This window comes from Cervus canadensis, chromosome X (genome assembly GCF_019320065.1).
Source record: "Cervus canadensis isolate Bull #8, Minnesota chromosome X, ASM1932006v1, whole genome shotgun sequence".
NCBI lineage: Eukaryota > Metazoa > Chordata > Mammalia > Artiodactyla > Cervidae > Cervus > Cervus canadensis.
The window spans coordinates 13785682-13802199 of NC_057419.1; the positions used below are offsets into that span (position 1 = coordinate 13785682).

At 42.4% G+C, this 16518-nt stretch overlaps 1 protein-coding gene across 5 annotated transcripts in view; it reads right to left on the minus strand.

The window, feature by feature from the left end:
• Positions 1-3011: 3011 nt before the first annotated feature.
• FRMPD4 (FERM and PDZ domain containing 4) overlaps positions 3012-16518 on the minus strand; it is a 514452-nt gene continuing 500945 nt past the window's right edge. For 4 of the 5 annotated variants that reach the window (XM_043459256.1, XM_043459255.1, XM_043459254.1 and 1 more), the window contains 4 exons: positions 14929-15067; positions 8893-9960; positions 7236-8528; positions 3012-5744 (listed from right to left, as the gene is read on the minus strand). In XM_043459256.1, the coding sequence (XP_043315191.1) occupies positions 4420-5744; positions 7236-8528; positions 8893-9960; positions 14929-15067 (3825 nt within the window). In that variant the 3' untranslated portion in view covers positions 3012-4419. Of the gene's footprint in view, positions 5750-7235; positions 8529-8892; positions 9961-14928; positions 15068-16518 lie in introns of all 5 variants that reach the window. The other variant, XM_043459258.1, reaches the window with a different exon arrangement.

A 16518-nucleotide genomic window follows, 5' to 3' on the forward strand; every position in this document is an offset into this window, starting at 1 on the left:
AGATGTGATTATAAATATGGAGGAAAGATTAGGGCAAGTTCAGCAGAAGGCAGTGGGTTAATTTCAAGTTGAATGGTGAAATAAGTTATCCCAATACTTGGGATAATTGGTTATCTACTTCTTTCTGCTATGCAGGATTTAAATTCCATTATTTTCTACAGCGAAAACAGTTGATAAAGACATGGATTGTTCGTCCATGGATTTCCTATGTATAGGCTTTGAAATTTATTTATTTTTTAAATTAAAAAAATTCTAATACAATTTCTGAAGGTTACTTTCCAAGCTTTGAAATGAAAAAGTGAGAAGGGTAGGCTAGGGAATAGATGGAATAAAAAGTACCCAACTTTGTGATGTTCAAGTTGGTATGAATAAAATTCAGTTCAAGAGGTAAGACTCCAACCCTTTGATCTTTCAAAGCTGAGAAGCTATTTCTGCAATCTGACTTGAAAGTTTTATCATAGTTTTAGGACTGCCAGAGGGTAAACTTGCACTGAAATCCAACAAACTAAACTGAAAACTATTCTCACAGACAGACACACACACTCAAACACCTCTTTTGCACCTTTATACTCTCAAACACCCGCCCCCCAAATCAACTCCTTTCACAGCACAAAATCAGGTTAGAGAAACAATGTAATAATATCCATATATTTTGACTCCTGTGAAGATTCTCAATTGTTTAGAACAGAGAAGGAATCACCTGAACATAGCTAATTTGCCTTGTTTTTCAATTTCAAAAATAGTTAACACAATTACGAATGGTGATAATCAGTCCAAGAGAACAAACACTGCCAAATTAAGAGTAAACCAGGGGGAATAAATTACAGTGCCATCCTGAGGAGCTCAGAAATAACATTCAGAGAGTAAGTGACACTTAGAACTATATAAAAGATGAACAGAAATGCAAATTGTCTTTCCTAAGATGGGGCATGATGAAAGAGGAAATTCACAGCAAAAGGAATCGATCTATTGTAATGTTGTTGTGGCTGGTCATTTCAATATAGTCAGTTTTTCTTCTCTGAAACATAATTTCTTTTGTGATTAGACTAACTTCACCTGGGCCGAGGGGGTCTGTTTTAATTTTAATGTCTAATGCAATTGCATGAGTTGTTGGATTTTACTGGCAGCCTAATGCTGTGAGGGTGAGTCATCTGAGCCCTCCGTCTTTCCATGACAATCTGATTCCTCCAGCCAATCCACTTACATAAGATATGGTGAAACTGAGACTCAGAAAAGGGGCAAATGTGTTCAGATTGAGTCAAAAGTTATACTCATAAACACCTACGATAACAATAACATTAGCATAGATATTGAAAAAATTGAAAGCAGATGTCCTAAATTGTTGACAATGATTGTCTTTGGGGGTTTCTTCATTGTTTCTGTAACATTTATTTGATGATATTAGGGAATTATTAATTTTAAAAAGTGTAAAAATGGCATTATGATTATGTTTAAAAACTCTTATCTATAGTAAGTGCTTACCGAAATATTCATGGATTAAATGCTATGATGTCTGGGATTGGCTTCTACATACGCTGTGGAAGGAGGTGCCTAGAAATAGAGAAAATAAGATTGGACATGAATTGGTGTGTGATGAGTACATATGGATTCATTATATGATTGTGTCTACCTCTGTATATGTTTGAAAGCTTTATAATAAAAGATTAATTAAAATGATAGGTGATACACCTCGAAAACTAGGCTGCAGACTAAGTGTAAAGGACCTTAGGGACAAGAAATTTTTGTTCTCTGGTTCAGTCGTTTCCACACTTCAGTTAGTGCAACTCTGTCTGTGACAATATCCCATATATGCACCAGGCATATGCTTATTAACTGATTTATTGAAAATGATGTACATATACCACTGTGCTCTTAGCCTGTTATAAAACATACACAAACATAAAAAAGGCTAGATAAAAATAAACACACGGATCATTCTGATACATTCTTCCTACACTCTAGTGGATCTTGACCCTACCTAGGAGCAGCACGTTTAGCAACAGGGGGGCTTTTGAGGTTTTCTAAGTAGTAAAGAGTTTGTTTATATGAAACAAAAATTTATTGGTGTACCCAAAGGTTCTGGGAGATTGATTAGAAAGACCCAGAGTTGTTTCACTGAGGCCTCCCAAAGAAATGAAATGGACTGGGACGGTGTTCTAACTGGAGATGTCACTTTCTTGTATAGTTCTTTTATACATATGCAATACACTAATGTATTCTGCACAGTCAGGATACAATATGCATATAAAACAAACAGCCCCCACGTGTTATCTTGGGCAATATATTTAATGCAATGCTTATGATGATAATGATATATAACACTGAGTACTTACTCTCTGCCAGGTATTGCAGTAAGAACTTCATATACATAATTTTACTTAAAACTCATGACAATCCTATGGAAATAGATCTTATTATTGACTTCCATTTTACTAGAAGGAACTTGAAACTGAGAAAAATTGACTATCTTTCCCAAGATGAAAGGAATAGAAAATGGCAGAGCCCAAATTTAAATCAAGAGGTGTCTGACCCCAAACTCCATGTCCTTAACTACGAAACCATATTGCCTCCATACGGAATTAATGATAGCGTCCAAACCATGAGATCATTGTGATGATTAAATGAGATAATATATATGTTTCACACATTGTCTGACATAGAACACAATCCTATTAATATTTAGTACACAGAATATTTACCAAAATTTTCCACAGTAAACACCATTAATACTTCTATCAAACACCAATATTTATAATTGTAATCAAATAATGTTTTATTAAACATTGTAATAACACATGTCTAAACTCCTTTTGTTTGCTACCACCTATAAATATGTGTGGCTTTTTTTATTGAGTCTCTATGGAATGACTGATGAGAGAGATAGCAACTGGGGACTGTGTTATGCCTACAAAAATGGAAATATTTGCACTGGGCACACTCCTGTCATAATTTAAGAAGCCACCTACATAAATAAGAGTGTGTGTAGCTTGAACACTAAAAGAGCCATGAAGTACATATGTACATTATCAACTTTATTTTACAACTGCAGAATTTGCATCCTTTTGCTTTGACCCAAAGATACATTTTTAGAGAGACGATGGTTCTGAAAACTTCTTTGCATTCCATCAGGTTCACTTAAAGTGGTCAAGTTTACCACTCATTTTTTTCTCTCCCAGCTTACATATTTCTATCAGCCAATCCAGACTAGAACATTTCATAAATACTTCATTATTTATTTAAGTATGGCTTCCATATTAGAGTAACTATCTTTCCCTGATTTTTCTGTAACATTCCAGATTCAAAACTTTGTCCCAGTGTTAGGCTGGCATTGCAAATTTGGTTGGAAGCATGGGCTCCTGCAGAGGGGATGCATGAAGCTCTTTGCTGAGAGCTGTGATCTGCGATGTGACTCATAGCCTGGTGTGTGGTCTGCTTCACATTACCGGACCTGCATTTACTTGTGAGGATCATTTTCTGTTCCTTTTTGTAATTTTGCAAATACTTCTCTAAATGCTCTGTCACTCTGAAGGGAATCCTATGTTTCATGGCTGAAATGGTGGGCAGAGAGGTTATGTCTTTGGTTTGTATATTTTGACACTGAGTCAAAGCAGAGCTTTCTTTTCATCAAACAATTTTAATTTTGGTATTCTGAATTACTTTCACTTTCCGTAATTAGTCTATAAGTAGGTATTATCCAGAAACCTGCCCATCGTTTCCTCTGTTGTTCTATTTGGGAAGTACATTCATTCTAGAAACATCATGAAGAGCATTTGTGTTGACACAATAGAATCCATTCCCACCCCAATTCTAGCCCAAATGGCATAAGCCAAAATGAAATATGTAGGATTCTTGGAAAAAAGCATCAGATAACCAAACACTATGAGCAAAAATTAATTTATTATATATATTCTCTAATAATTCATAATAGCTTTTTGAATTTTAAATGTCTTTTTGCTATTTCCAATGCTTAAAAATCATAGCTTTAAAACATAAGTACTGTTTTATATACATTGTGATTTTTCTTTCCTTTTCTTTTCTTTTTTACTTCTAAATATGAATGATATGGTCTCCAAGTATCAGCTTGGAAGGAAAGGGGATAGGATTCATTGTTTTGCTCCAACACAGTAGAAATTAAAATTTCACATCACACACCTGGAGTTTCGACTATATGAAAAATAGCCAAATGTCACCACTTTCTTGTATATTTCTTTTACATGTCTATATATGTATAATATAAACAGAATACATCTGGATTAGTACATTTCAACTTTTCATCAATGTGACTTTTATCTCCTATTTCATAGAAAATAACAAAATATACAGAGAGAAGAAAGGAGACATCTGTTCATCGTACACATAAAGTAAATAAAAGTTCATGTATGGCTTTGCAAAGGTAGATTATGACGTGACTTTCATACTTTATTTATTTAAAAGCATCTTGAGAGAACGTGTTAGTGTGCTTACGAGAGCGGCCATGGTGGTTGAATGTCGCATCGAGAGTCCAACATTGGGATCACCAGTGGTCTTTCCAGTGGCTGCCTCAGCAGCTTTCAGGAGACAGATGTAGTTTATGACCACTTCATCAATCTTCGCTACTATTTCCTGCCGCTGTGTTTCGGAGTTCACGACTTTAACTAATCGCATGCAGGCTTCTGTTAGGCAACAGAGCACTTGAAAGCTGGAAGTCATAGCTAGGAGCATCTCTTCTGGGCTTTTCTCAGCCATTGCCATTTTCCGACAGGCACTTCCCAACTGTCTGGACTCAATGGATAACAGCTGCTTGTACTGAGAAAGTGTTAGGTCATATGCTTCGGGGCGTGACTCCTCTTTCTTCCCCTTGGTTGCCCTGACAAGGCAGAGCAGCTCATTGGCATCATTTTGGGCTGCGAGGAACCCATCGGGCATTGTATATGTGCTCTCCTTAAGGGCATTTATCCTTGCAATCCGGGCATCAAAAGCTAGGTTGCTGAAGTCCACATCATCTGGGCCACTCAAGTCTTCGGCCCAGACCTTCAGCACTGAACCTCTGGACAGCTCTCCTCCTTGCTTCTGAATTCCAACAGCCAGGGGTGGGCTGGTTGGGTCTGGCACGGCTTGAGTCACCTGTGGTCGAAAGAGGCAAGAGACTTGGTGGGTGGCCTCTCCCTCCTCTTCATCCTCATCATCGTCTTCATCCTGCCCTCGTTTCAGGAAGCAGTAGCTGAAAGGTCCCCGGCATCTCCAATGGCTGCCTTCCAGCTTCCGCAAGGGCAATGTCCTATAGAGCTTTGAGTCCTTGTGAGCCGCCGGGGACCTTTTGTGAACTTTCCCCTCAGAGCTAAAGTGCATCGAGCTTTGGGAAAAACTTTTGGTGAGCTTCTTCCCTAGGGGGAGTTCTGCTCGCCTTTCGGAATTGGTCTCCTGTGCTTCTGTGATACCTGGACACTTTAAGCTGACCGCACCCTGGCTTCTCTCCCGGAAGGTCTCCAAACTGACAGATCCTGAGAGGATACTGCTGCTCCGTCTCAGAGCCCTGTGGCTGGGGGATGTCATGAGGCTCCCCCTTCTCAGATCCAGTGGCCACCAGCTCACAGCCTCTCCATAGGCCTGGTTTGCTTGGGAGAAATCGTTAGGGTCTTGATTTGGAATTGGCACCTTTGATTCCGAGTGAATGTTTGATGGTAGCAGGGTGGGATCAGCTTCAGGATATTGAGACCAAGCTGAAGGCATGCCTCCTCGTCTCTCCTTCCCAGGCTCTGTCAAAGCTACACTAGGGGTAGCAGAAAAACAGAGAATCATTAAGCACCTCATGGGTGGTCATTTTTATTAAATCTCTATGTGATGTCTGTGATCTCCCAAGGATATATTCGAGAGAACACACGTTCTTACAGAGATTATTCAAGCATATTTATGACTTTGAAGTTCCATTTTAAGGAGTTAGATTAATCCTGGCATTGGCTATCTTTTTAAAAAGAAGTGGCCTAATTTAATTAATGCAAATTAAATATACTAATCTTTTAAAGAGGACCCCATGAGGTTTTCCTGGTACAGGGTTTGAAGCTGAGACACTGGGAAAGTGCCAGAAAAGTTGTCATGTGAAGAGCACAATCTCCACTTCATAGAATTTTTGTGAGAAGCAAGGGGTAAATTAGGTGCAAGCTCTTTGTAAACTGCAAAGTATCCTTTAATGAGTTTAGAGGAAAAGATGCTAGCTGGGAGACGAGTTAAGCAACATTCAGAGATGAGTTTCCCAAGGCAGGTGAAACTAGTGGTGAACTTTGACAAAGGAGATAATCCTAAAAGGGCACGAATGGAAATTAACTGACATCACCGACTCAATGGACATGAATATGAGCAAACTCTGGGAGACAGTGGAGGACAGAGGAGCCTGGCGTGCTGCAGGCCATTGGGTCGCAGAGTTGGACACAAATGAGCAACTGAACAAAAACAAGGTCTCACTGACATCTACTGACCTACTGGAAAAGACACTATTTGAGGGTATAATTTGAAATTGGAAAGTGTGAAAGAGCGTCTGTTTGCCCCATGATGGCCAGCCAAGTGGATCTTGGAGACCAACAAGTGCCCACCTGGTGGCCGAATGGTGAGGATGAGCACAGAAGATAGCAGTGTTTGTGTTTCTACCTGTGCTTATTATTTTATTATTTGCAGGAAAATAAAACAGCTCATCATGTACCCCCAGACCTTCCTGACACTGCAGTAGGCCTGACACCTCAGAATACTCATCTTGGGGAGTTTTACAGAGTAGGGAGGAATCTGGAAATATTGCTGAAAGGCAAATGATCTCCCCCAATCCCTCCCAACTCCCAGATCCCCTGCTCTATTATCCTTCCCTGAATCTTAAAAATGAAATGGCAAAATGAGAAATTCGATATCTTGAGAAGGAAATCAACCTTTTGTGATTCTTGTAACTTAAAAGTCGCACTGGGCCTGGCTAAAAGTCTACATTTAGAATTCAGGGGGAAAAAAAATTGCTCCATTAAATTCTAAAAGCAAGACAGAGCAGGAATCTAAAGGGCAAATGCCATTTCTGCTACTGCCCAGATCTAGAAACGTCAGTATGTATTAAACACTGGGGGACTGATGAGTGACACTTAACCTGGCCGCAGTTTGGCAGCTTTTTAAATAAAACCCTAACTTTTACTTTTCTTCCAGATTTTTAGTTTTAGGCTTGTTGTAAATTTGTTTTACGAGCTCTTGGTGGGTACCGCAAAGCGCTAAATCCATCATTGCTGTACCTGTGGTTTCCTTAATCTTGGGGAGTCGGTGACATCCGTCTCTCAGAGTGCCAAACAGGGGTTCGGCATTAATGGCTGTGTGCAGGGCAGGCACCGTCATCCGCGGACACATCCCTTCTGTCTGTGGGTGTAATTCCTTAAAGGTGGCCCCATGGTTGGGCAGCCCGGGGGCTCTCTCCTCGGAGGGAAGGTAAGTCACGCCTTTCCCGGAGGCCTCGGCCATCAGGTGCTTCCCCAGCGAGGGGCAGAGGGGGGACTCCACCGGAGTGGCGCACGTGCTGCTGCTGCTGCCCGTGCCGCAGCCTGCGTCCACCGAGGAGCCTTGAGAGCTCTGGAGAGAAAAATGGCCCTCACTTTGCAACGACGACATCCGCTTGGCCAAGTGGTAGTCACACAGGCGGCCCACGCCCTCCTCTGCTTCGGGGAGCTTGGCGGGACGGTCACAGCCGGAAGGGTCGGCATCCTCCGGGTTACCTAAGTCTTTGGCGGAAGACACACAGGTGACGTCCGTTAAGAAGTGGTCCCGCGGGGCCAGTCCTGAAACCTCGATGGCTTCTCCCTCGGGAGCCCCGTCATCCTTCCCTTCGGCGTCCCTGCTCCCCACACCAGAAGCTCTGGGAAAGGTGATGCCTGGTGCTGCTTCCAATCCAGCTTTTTCAGCCACAACCCCCTCAGTGGCCACGTACCATCTTTGGCTGTCCTTGCGGAAGGCAGTTCTCTCCAGGTTAAAAGTGCTGAGGTGTTGACTGTCCCTTGAAGACACAGTAGCAAATTTACCGCCTTTGGCGTCCTCCTCTGCCTCGGCTGTTTTGATCCCCTGCTGTTTTTTCCCCGGCACGCTCCCATTAAGGGGTGCTTTCCCCTCCCCATCGGCCGGCTGGCTTTTCCTTTTGCTGGTGCAGGAATACGCCATCGGTCCAAGGTGCAGTTTGCCAAAATAGTCAGTGACTGACTTGGTCTCCATGGTTTCGGGCTCCATCTCCATGTGGTCCGAGTGAAGCATCTGCTTGGAAGGCACAACTTTGGGCGGCAGGTCACTCACCGGACGGGCGGCCAGACTGTGGGAGGCCTTTGGGGGCAAGCCCCCAGCAGGGCTTTTGGAGGCGGGGAACTCTGTCTGCTCTTCCGCCAGGGGGTGGTAGCCTTCATGAGTGGCCAAGAACATGCGGGAGAGGTTTTCTGACTGCTTCTGGGCCGTGGCCAGTTCAGAACTCTCCGTCATTTCAGAAGAGTTAGTCTCATTGCCCGAGTCAGAGGAGGACTCGGGACTATAAGCCCGCAAGATGGCTACACCTGCAGGCCGTAAAAAACAAGAACCGGTTAATGGAGGCATCACAGGCACTAGGAGACACGTAAGAACATGGGTTTTAAAAACATGGGTATTAAAAACAATACCAAGTTTTTCCCTTTTCAGTAAGGACTCTGAGTTTATTGCACAGTTGTTCCGGAAATAGGGGGGAAAAAACGTGCCACATGTTTAAAAAAAAAAAAATGGAAACCACATACACGAAAAACCCATGATGGTAGTTTCAGCACATTTGGGAAACGGGACATGCGTGAAATGAGGAAACACACGACAGGATTCCAAGGGCGGATGGCTTTGAAGGGATGGAAGGATATGGCTATCAGTGAATAAACGTAACAATCGTGAAAGAACCTGAATTGTCACTGGTCTGCGGATCTTCTGACACGGACAGAGCTTCCAGAGTGTCCAGTGTGGAAACGCCGGTGTTATCCAGGCCCTTGTCACACTTGCCCTCGGTGCTGGTGGGCACAGCGTCGATGAGGGACACGGGGATCTCGTCGTCCTGCAGGGTGCCGCTGGGCCCCTTGTCTTCGAGGAAGGAAGCGGCCTGGCTCTGAGAGTCCTCCTCGTCGGAACTATCTCTGAAGCCAGGGGGTGGTGCGGCGATGGCCATGTTCAAGGAACGCAACAGGAAGTCATCCTCATTGTCGTCCCCTTCGGGAGGGGGCAGGGACGTGAGGTCGATGATGTCATCGCTTGAGCCGGATAGGTTGAGGATGGCCGGCTGGTTCATCTCTCCCACCACGAGGTCCTCCTCACAGCTTACCTCATCCTCGTCCTCCGCGTCATCCGTGTTCTCGGCGTAACAGATGTCGTGCAGCAGGGGCTCCTCTATGCCCTCGGCGGCCTCGAAGTTCTTCACGTCGCCTATGTTTGCGTACACAGAATTGGCCACGAACTGGATGCTCTCTGTGTCTGGAGTGAGACCCAGGCTCTTCATGTCGTTGGCACCGCTTATGTAGAGATTGCTCTGCTTCTCCAGCAGTTCTGGACTCTCGTCCAATAGCCTTTCATAGCCAAGGGTGGGGGCAGTGACCCCCTCATCCAAGGCGAGATCTCCAAAAATAAAGGACACTTTGGCTCCTCTCGGAGACTCCTGTGCTTTCTTAAGAGTTTCTGGGCCTGAGAGGGTCAGCAGGGACCGCTGAGCTAGACTTCTGTAGTCTGCCTCACACGGAGCCTCACCCGGCTGGGTCAGCTGCTGGGTCAGCTCATCTGAGTTATAGCTGTTGTCCACATACAAGTGCCGGTGGTGGTCTTTTGGACACAAGGTGCCATCTGGAATCTCAACTGCCTTCTGCTTTGCATCTATGTATGTTATCTGCGCTTCCTGCTCCTCTTCGCCAATGAAGGTGGTCATTTGGGGTATACAGTTCCACTCGGGACCAAGCATGTTGTGCTTTCCTTTATTTTCAGTTCCTAAAGAGAAAGAGTCATGCAAAGACACATTACTGTGCAGGCTGGTTTCTGGGACACTTTGTCTCTGTTTCTTAACTTAATGGCTTGTAGCATCACTTTTGTGAATATGGTTATTGTTCAGCTTTCCAAATAGGGGAGTAGTTGATTTAGGCTTCAGGTGTAAAGATTTCTTGGTTAGGAGAATTGAGACTGCGGAAAATAGAACTGCTACTTGATAAAATAGAATACCATCTGAGAGTAGGGAACTACAGCTTCATTCCATCTGATCTCTGGTTCTAGTATTTAAAAGACCTTATTTATGTCTATAAATGTGAATATACAACATACCTTTAAAAATCCTTAAAGGTGATAGTCCAGTGGGCTGTTATACCAGGAAAGATTGCCCTTTCTTTGGAATGCAAAATCTAACATTTCCCACTTTGCATAAGGAGATGCTAGACTTTTTCCTCATTGAGTTAAGAGAAGGTCAAGGATCCTCGTACTTCTACCATGTATTTCAGGAAATAGTGTAATGACAATATAATAATAAATATATATGTACATAATGTATAGTAACACAAACTGTAATACTACATATTGCAATGGTAGTACAAAAACTTCTCTTTAGCCTTTTCCTGTCTTAGTGGGTTTGTATATTTTTACGTGTAAGTGCCAGCACACATGCCCATAAGCACACATGCACACATAGGCAGGATGTAGAAGGTGGAGCACTGACAAGTTGTGTACTCCTCTCTGCTATTTCATAGCATAGCTAATACTTTGATGAATTTCCATCTTTATTTGTATCATGAAAACTCCTGAAGATGTGTTTAATGTTCCTCCAGAATTAAAATGGCAAAATCTTAATTTAAACAGCATTGTGTTATTTGATCTTTAAGGGTCTTCCAAAAGAGAATTCTGCTGTGGAAATTTTGCTCTGATATTTACCAAGACAGGGCAGTGAGTCACTGTGTCAATATTGCTTTGTCAATTCCAGAGGTGACATTTTGAGGAAATGTTAGGGCCACATATTCTCCCATTTGTTTCCTCAAATTGCCCTCTGGCCCAAGTTTGATTAATGCCAATATCAGATATACAAGAGATATAGGAAAAATAAAAACAAAAACAGTTTTACTGAAGAAGTTTTGACTCTCTCCCAAATATATAATGGACTCAATGTTGAAGAATGTTCCAAGTCATTTTACTCAATATATATATTTTTCGTGAATACCAAGTAAAGATAAAATTTGAAGACACTGAGTTACACAACAGGCATACTCACATGTGACCTAATAATGAATACACCTTTGGGGGTTCAGCATTGTTTTATTGACAATGACATGAATTATGACTGGCTCTGTGTGTGAGTGTGTGTGTGTGTGTGTGTGTGTGTGACTAGTGCAGGTTGTTGGGGGGAGGGAGAGTGGTTGAGCAAGGATGTAAGAGAGCTCTGGGGTTAAACCCAAGGGTTAGCAGATTTTTTTTCTGTAAAGGGAGGGCCAGAGAGTAAATATTTTAGGTTTTGTGGGGTCAATAGCTCAGTTCAGCAACTATTCAACTCAACTGTTGTAACATGAAAGGAGTCATAGCTGACAAATAAGCAAACAAATGCGGTGACTTGAATGGTGACCCTGCAAAGGTTATGAATGTGACCTTATTTGGAAAGAGTCTTTGCAGATATAAGTAAGGATCTTGAGATGAGATCACCTGGAATTATCTGTGTGGGACCCTAACTCCAACAGAAAGTGTCCTTATAAGAGAAAAGCAGAGGCACACTTGGGCCATACACAGAAGAGGGGGAGGCTGAGTGAAGGTGGAGGCAGACACTGAAGTCATGCAGCTATAAGGAATGCAGATGGCCACCTGGAGCCGCAAGAGGCAAAACAAGATTCTCCCCTAGAATCTCTTGAGGGGGACTGGCCCTGCCAGTGCTTGGATTTTGAACCTCTAGCCCATCAAACTGTGAGAGAACAAGTTTCTGTTAAGTCTTCAAGCTTGTGATAATTTGTTACGGCTACCCTAGATATTTAATACAATGTACATGCCTGAGTTTTAATAACATTTCATTCACAAGAACATGACCTGATCCACGGGCCATGGTTTGCTGACCCCTGGTTTAGACCAACCAGAAAACCAAATAGGTCAGCAGGCTAAAAGCAATTTAGTAAGACTTTCCTAAGGCCCAGAGATGCTTAACTACATAGGTTCAGGGATTTTGAAAGTACTTGAAGGGTTAATTTTCAAGACTGTGAAGAAGAAAGAGGGGTTGACTGTTCCTAGCTAGAGGTCTTGATGAAGTTCTCTGATCAGTTTGAGACAAAATGAAAACACGCACTCTCTCAGCTTTCTTCCAGAAGGGTGTACTGATGTGGCTTCTGGAATGATCTGGGAGACACAGAAGGATGTCTCCTACAGATGAGCTGGTCTTAACAGACTTCAGACTCTACAGTTTTTGAGTCTCAGGAGACCTTTGGGGGAATTTCTGAAGAGAAGGGAGGCTTTTCAGCCATTAGAGGAGGCTGCGCTCTAAGCTGCAGCTCTGCTTGGGCCAACCAGTTAGCTGTTTTTTGGAGTGTGCCATCTCTCTCACTCATCCTCTCTTATTAAACACGCACATGCACACGTGCAGGCTTGTGTGTGCTGTTTGGAACATGTGCCCTCACCCTCAGGCTCACTGTCGAACCAAGAGAAATGACCGAAAGGTTGAAGCTCCATTATTTCCCCATGGTGATGATACTTTTTGGAACTAAGTTTTTGCCTCATGAAACTTTATTCAACAACACATTGTGAGTCGCTATACATTGGACAGAACTGAGGCCCCTGTTACTGTAATCATTTGTAGAATGGTAGCTTTGGCTTTCCTCTTGCACCCATACAATTTTAACCGTCCATGGGGAAAAGGTTTGATTTTAACAATACACTTTAGGATTTTAAGATTTTCCAATGCAAAAGGAATATGTTAAATTGCGGAACTGCTCTTCGTAATTTCAAAAGTCACAGTTCAATTGCTCTAAATCTCCTTGCTCAAAGAAAACATGTGGTCATACAGACATTCACCACTGAACCCAGCAAACACATCCACCTCCTCTTTGATTCAATGTATTTTTAATCAAACAGACACTTCAAGGTGGGTTGGGATGAAATCTAGCTGCAAGTCCCAGTTGCCTTCCAGCATGCCTTGTTCAACTCTTTGGTTTTCCTTTACCCTTTGACTGTAACTGTTACCACTCAACAAGCTGTCACAATAAACTGTGTACCAGCCTATCTGTATGTATGCCCAGCTGCATATTACTATATTTTCAGGGAATAATAATTGTTGTTTCCTGATAAGTTTAAAAGTAGATTTTCCTTCCCTTCTTTTCTCTTCCATTTTCTTTCAAAAACTGACAATGGAATTTGCTCTCCAGAATTTCCTTTTCTTTTAAAATAAACTCTAATTATGGAGCCTCTGATTATACATTTTTCACAGGTCAGTATCTCTGACTTGAATGGTAGGCTCTGTCCATCAGCCATATTTACCGACTGTCCACTATAGATGGAGGAAAAAGTTCAAACACTGAAGAAAAATCTGCAAACTATTTTATATAGAATGGAAAAACAATAAGATCCCACTGTACAGCACAGGGAACTATATTCAATATTATGGGATAAACCATAATGGAAAAGAATGTATACACACACACACACACACACACACACACACACACATATATATGTATAACTGAATAACTTTGCTATACAGGGGAAATTAACACACACTGTAAATCGACTATACTCCAATAAAATAAACTTCAAAAAAACAGTTCTAGAATAAATGAAAACCATCTACCCTCAAAGAAATTCTCAGTTTAACAGCTACCACCCCCAATATCTGCACTTTTGGGGCTTTCTTTGTGTCAAAGGGCTGAGATGAAGTATTTGATCTTTGCCATTTCGATGCTTCTGCAAAAAAGCTAATATGATGTCCAGGGTCCCTTCTAGAGCCCCAAGTCCAAGGGTTGGACAATTTCCATGTCTTCCCAAGACAGAGTTCCCAGAACCCTGAACATGAGTCTGACGTGGGAGGAGGCACTTGGCGTCTGGATGTAGGGCGCCTTAATAGAGGGATCAGCTGCTTATAAAGTTGGAGGCTCACAACTACTAGGCATTCCATCCTAAATTCTCTGCACCCTGACTGAGTTCTGAGAGAATGAGGCAGTTAAAAATCAGACATAAAGGCTGAGACCTACACCCTTCGCAATAGTTAAATCACTGCTTTGGAGGTAGGTACCCAATATTTGCCAAGTGACATGTGAAAAAGAAAGTGAAAGTTGCTCAGTTGTGTTTGACTCTTTGCGACCCCATGGACTATACAGTCCATGGAATTCTCCAGGCCAGAATACTGGAGTGGGTAGTCATTCCCTACTCCAGGGGATCTTCCCAACCCAGGGATCGAACCCAGGCCTCCCGCATTGCAGGCAGATTCTTTATCAGCTGAGCCACAAGGGAAACCCCATGTAAAATGTGATTTAAAAAAAAAATCAACATTTTCATTAAAAAAAATATTAGAACATATCAGAAGTATTTGGAGGCTTTTGTGTTAAATTTGGACATTAGATGTTTTTATGGGTATACTTTTTAATTTTTCAAGAAATATCCTTATTTTATTATTTTTTGAAATATTAATCACTTTAAAGTAAACAGGTTCGGTCAACATATCTTAGATCATTCTTTTTAATAATTCAAACCACAACAACAGCATTGTACCAGATTGGTTTGTCATGCTAGATTTGCTTCTGCAGTGCTAATTTACCCCTAGTTTATACCAGCAATACATTGTCCAGTCTCAAAATATGGAATCTTTTTTACTTCTTCCTCTAACTATATTAGCCTGTATGTCTATAATAATTAAATCTGCTCATCTCTCCTTAAAAGGAAACATCCTTATTACTGTTGTCAGTTGGCATGGGGAAGGGAGGTCGGTGCCTCGTGAGTTTGGGAAGAGAATACCTGTGTCCTGGGTCCCTGCGTTTTTCTTGTTGGCCATGTTAAATATTGACCTCCTGGAATCCACAAGCAGACGGTAGTATCCAGCCGTTAAGCAGGCCAGGTTCATGGCGTCCGAAGACTCCATCAGGAGCGTGATGGGCTACACAGAAGAGAACGCTTTGGTTAAAACCATCTCCCTTTAATAACCTCCCTCAAGTGACAACAGTGACATTTGTGCTTATGAAATGTGAACAAACGAACTTTTGGAGTGACTGTTTCACTGGAGAAACACAAATGAGGGAAAGGTCAGGTATAACGGAAAGCCTGACTGAAAAATGTTCAGGTGACACCATTTTGAAAGCCTAGACATTTGGAGTCTTTTCCAAGTCATATTGGGTTAAAACAAATAACACTGGTTTTGTCTCAAATCGTTATTCTTTTAAAAAGTCACAGATAAGGAATCAGTTACCAGATATGAATTCACCATCTGAAAAAAAAATCACAGGAAGACTAAGTTTGGGTTCATGGTGAAAATTTGTATTGAATTAAAGTAAAAATCAAGTGGAAATTACTGTTAAGACTGAATGAAAAGTGTTGAAGCGATCCAGGATAAGGATACTTCTAAAAGAAATTGCAAATTCACAGGAGGGGAAAACAGACATGGGAGTTGAGAAAAGGCCTTACCCCAACTTTCTAGAAACATAATTGGATGAGGATCTTGGGCATACAGGGAAGCAACTATCCTCGTTGAGAAAGGAAGGGTGGATATGCTGATGTGTTCTTGTTGAAAGAGAGAGGAAGTGAGAGGAAAATAAGGGAGCAAGAAAAAAGCAGACAACTGGAGAGGCACAGAAACAGCGAGATGACAGGTCCCTTGCTTTCACTGCCAGGGGTACGGCACTGGCCAGGATGATGGCCTTGAGTGATGAAACCTAACTTCCGCCCCAAGTCCCTGATCAACTCGACTTGCTGCTTTTTGCTTCCATTTCAATGGCAGTCTCCCTCCAAGCAGCCCCGCAATTCTTTTATATAAACAGGAAACCATCCACAGGGTCTTGTCACCTCCTTCTGTTTGAGACAGATTATCCCCGTTATCACATCTGTGATGACTGCACCCAATACACCCGTTCTTCTGCCCCTTTCACATGACAGGCTATATTGCTCTTAGCATCTTTGGTCATGGACCAGAATAGGTGTGCCAAGTCTACTCTTGGACATTCATTGCCATGAAGTCAAGTGCAGTGCCCTGGATTAAGCCCATGAAACACCATGGGCCATGTCCGGCGTGCCTGAGCTCCACGCTCTCCCTTAATGCGTCCCTTCCATTGTGTAGAAGCCCATTTCCACATTATCCTCTACTCTTAATCTGCCCCTTCCACAAAACTGTGGGGGGGGTGTGAAGCTGGGAGTGGGTCCTTCCCCCATTATCAGAGCACGACTTCTCCTGTGTTCTGAGGTTCAACCTGTTTCCTCTGCAGACTCATTGGACCTTTTCTCTACAGAAACATCATATACATTAATGCTGCCAAAATCCAATGACTCATCTATGACTGGGACAAGATGGCGGGGACAGGGGACCTGGATTGCTTGCTGTCAGCTTCTGTTTGGGGA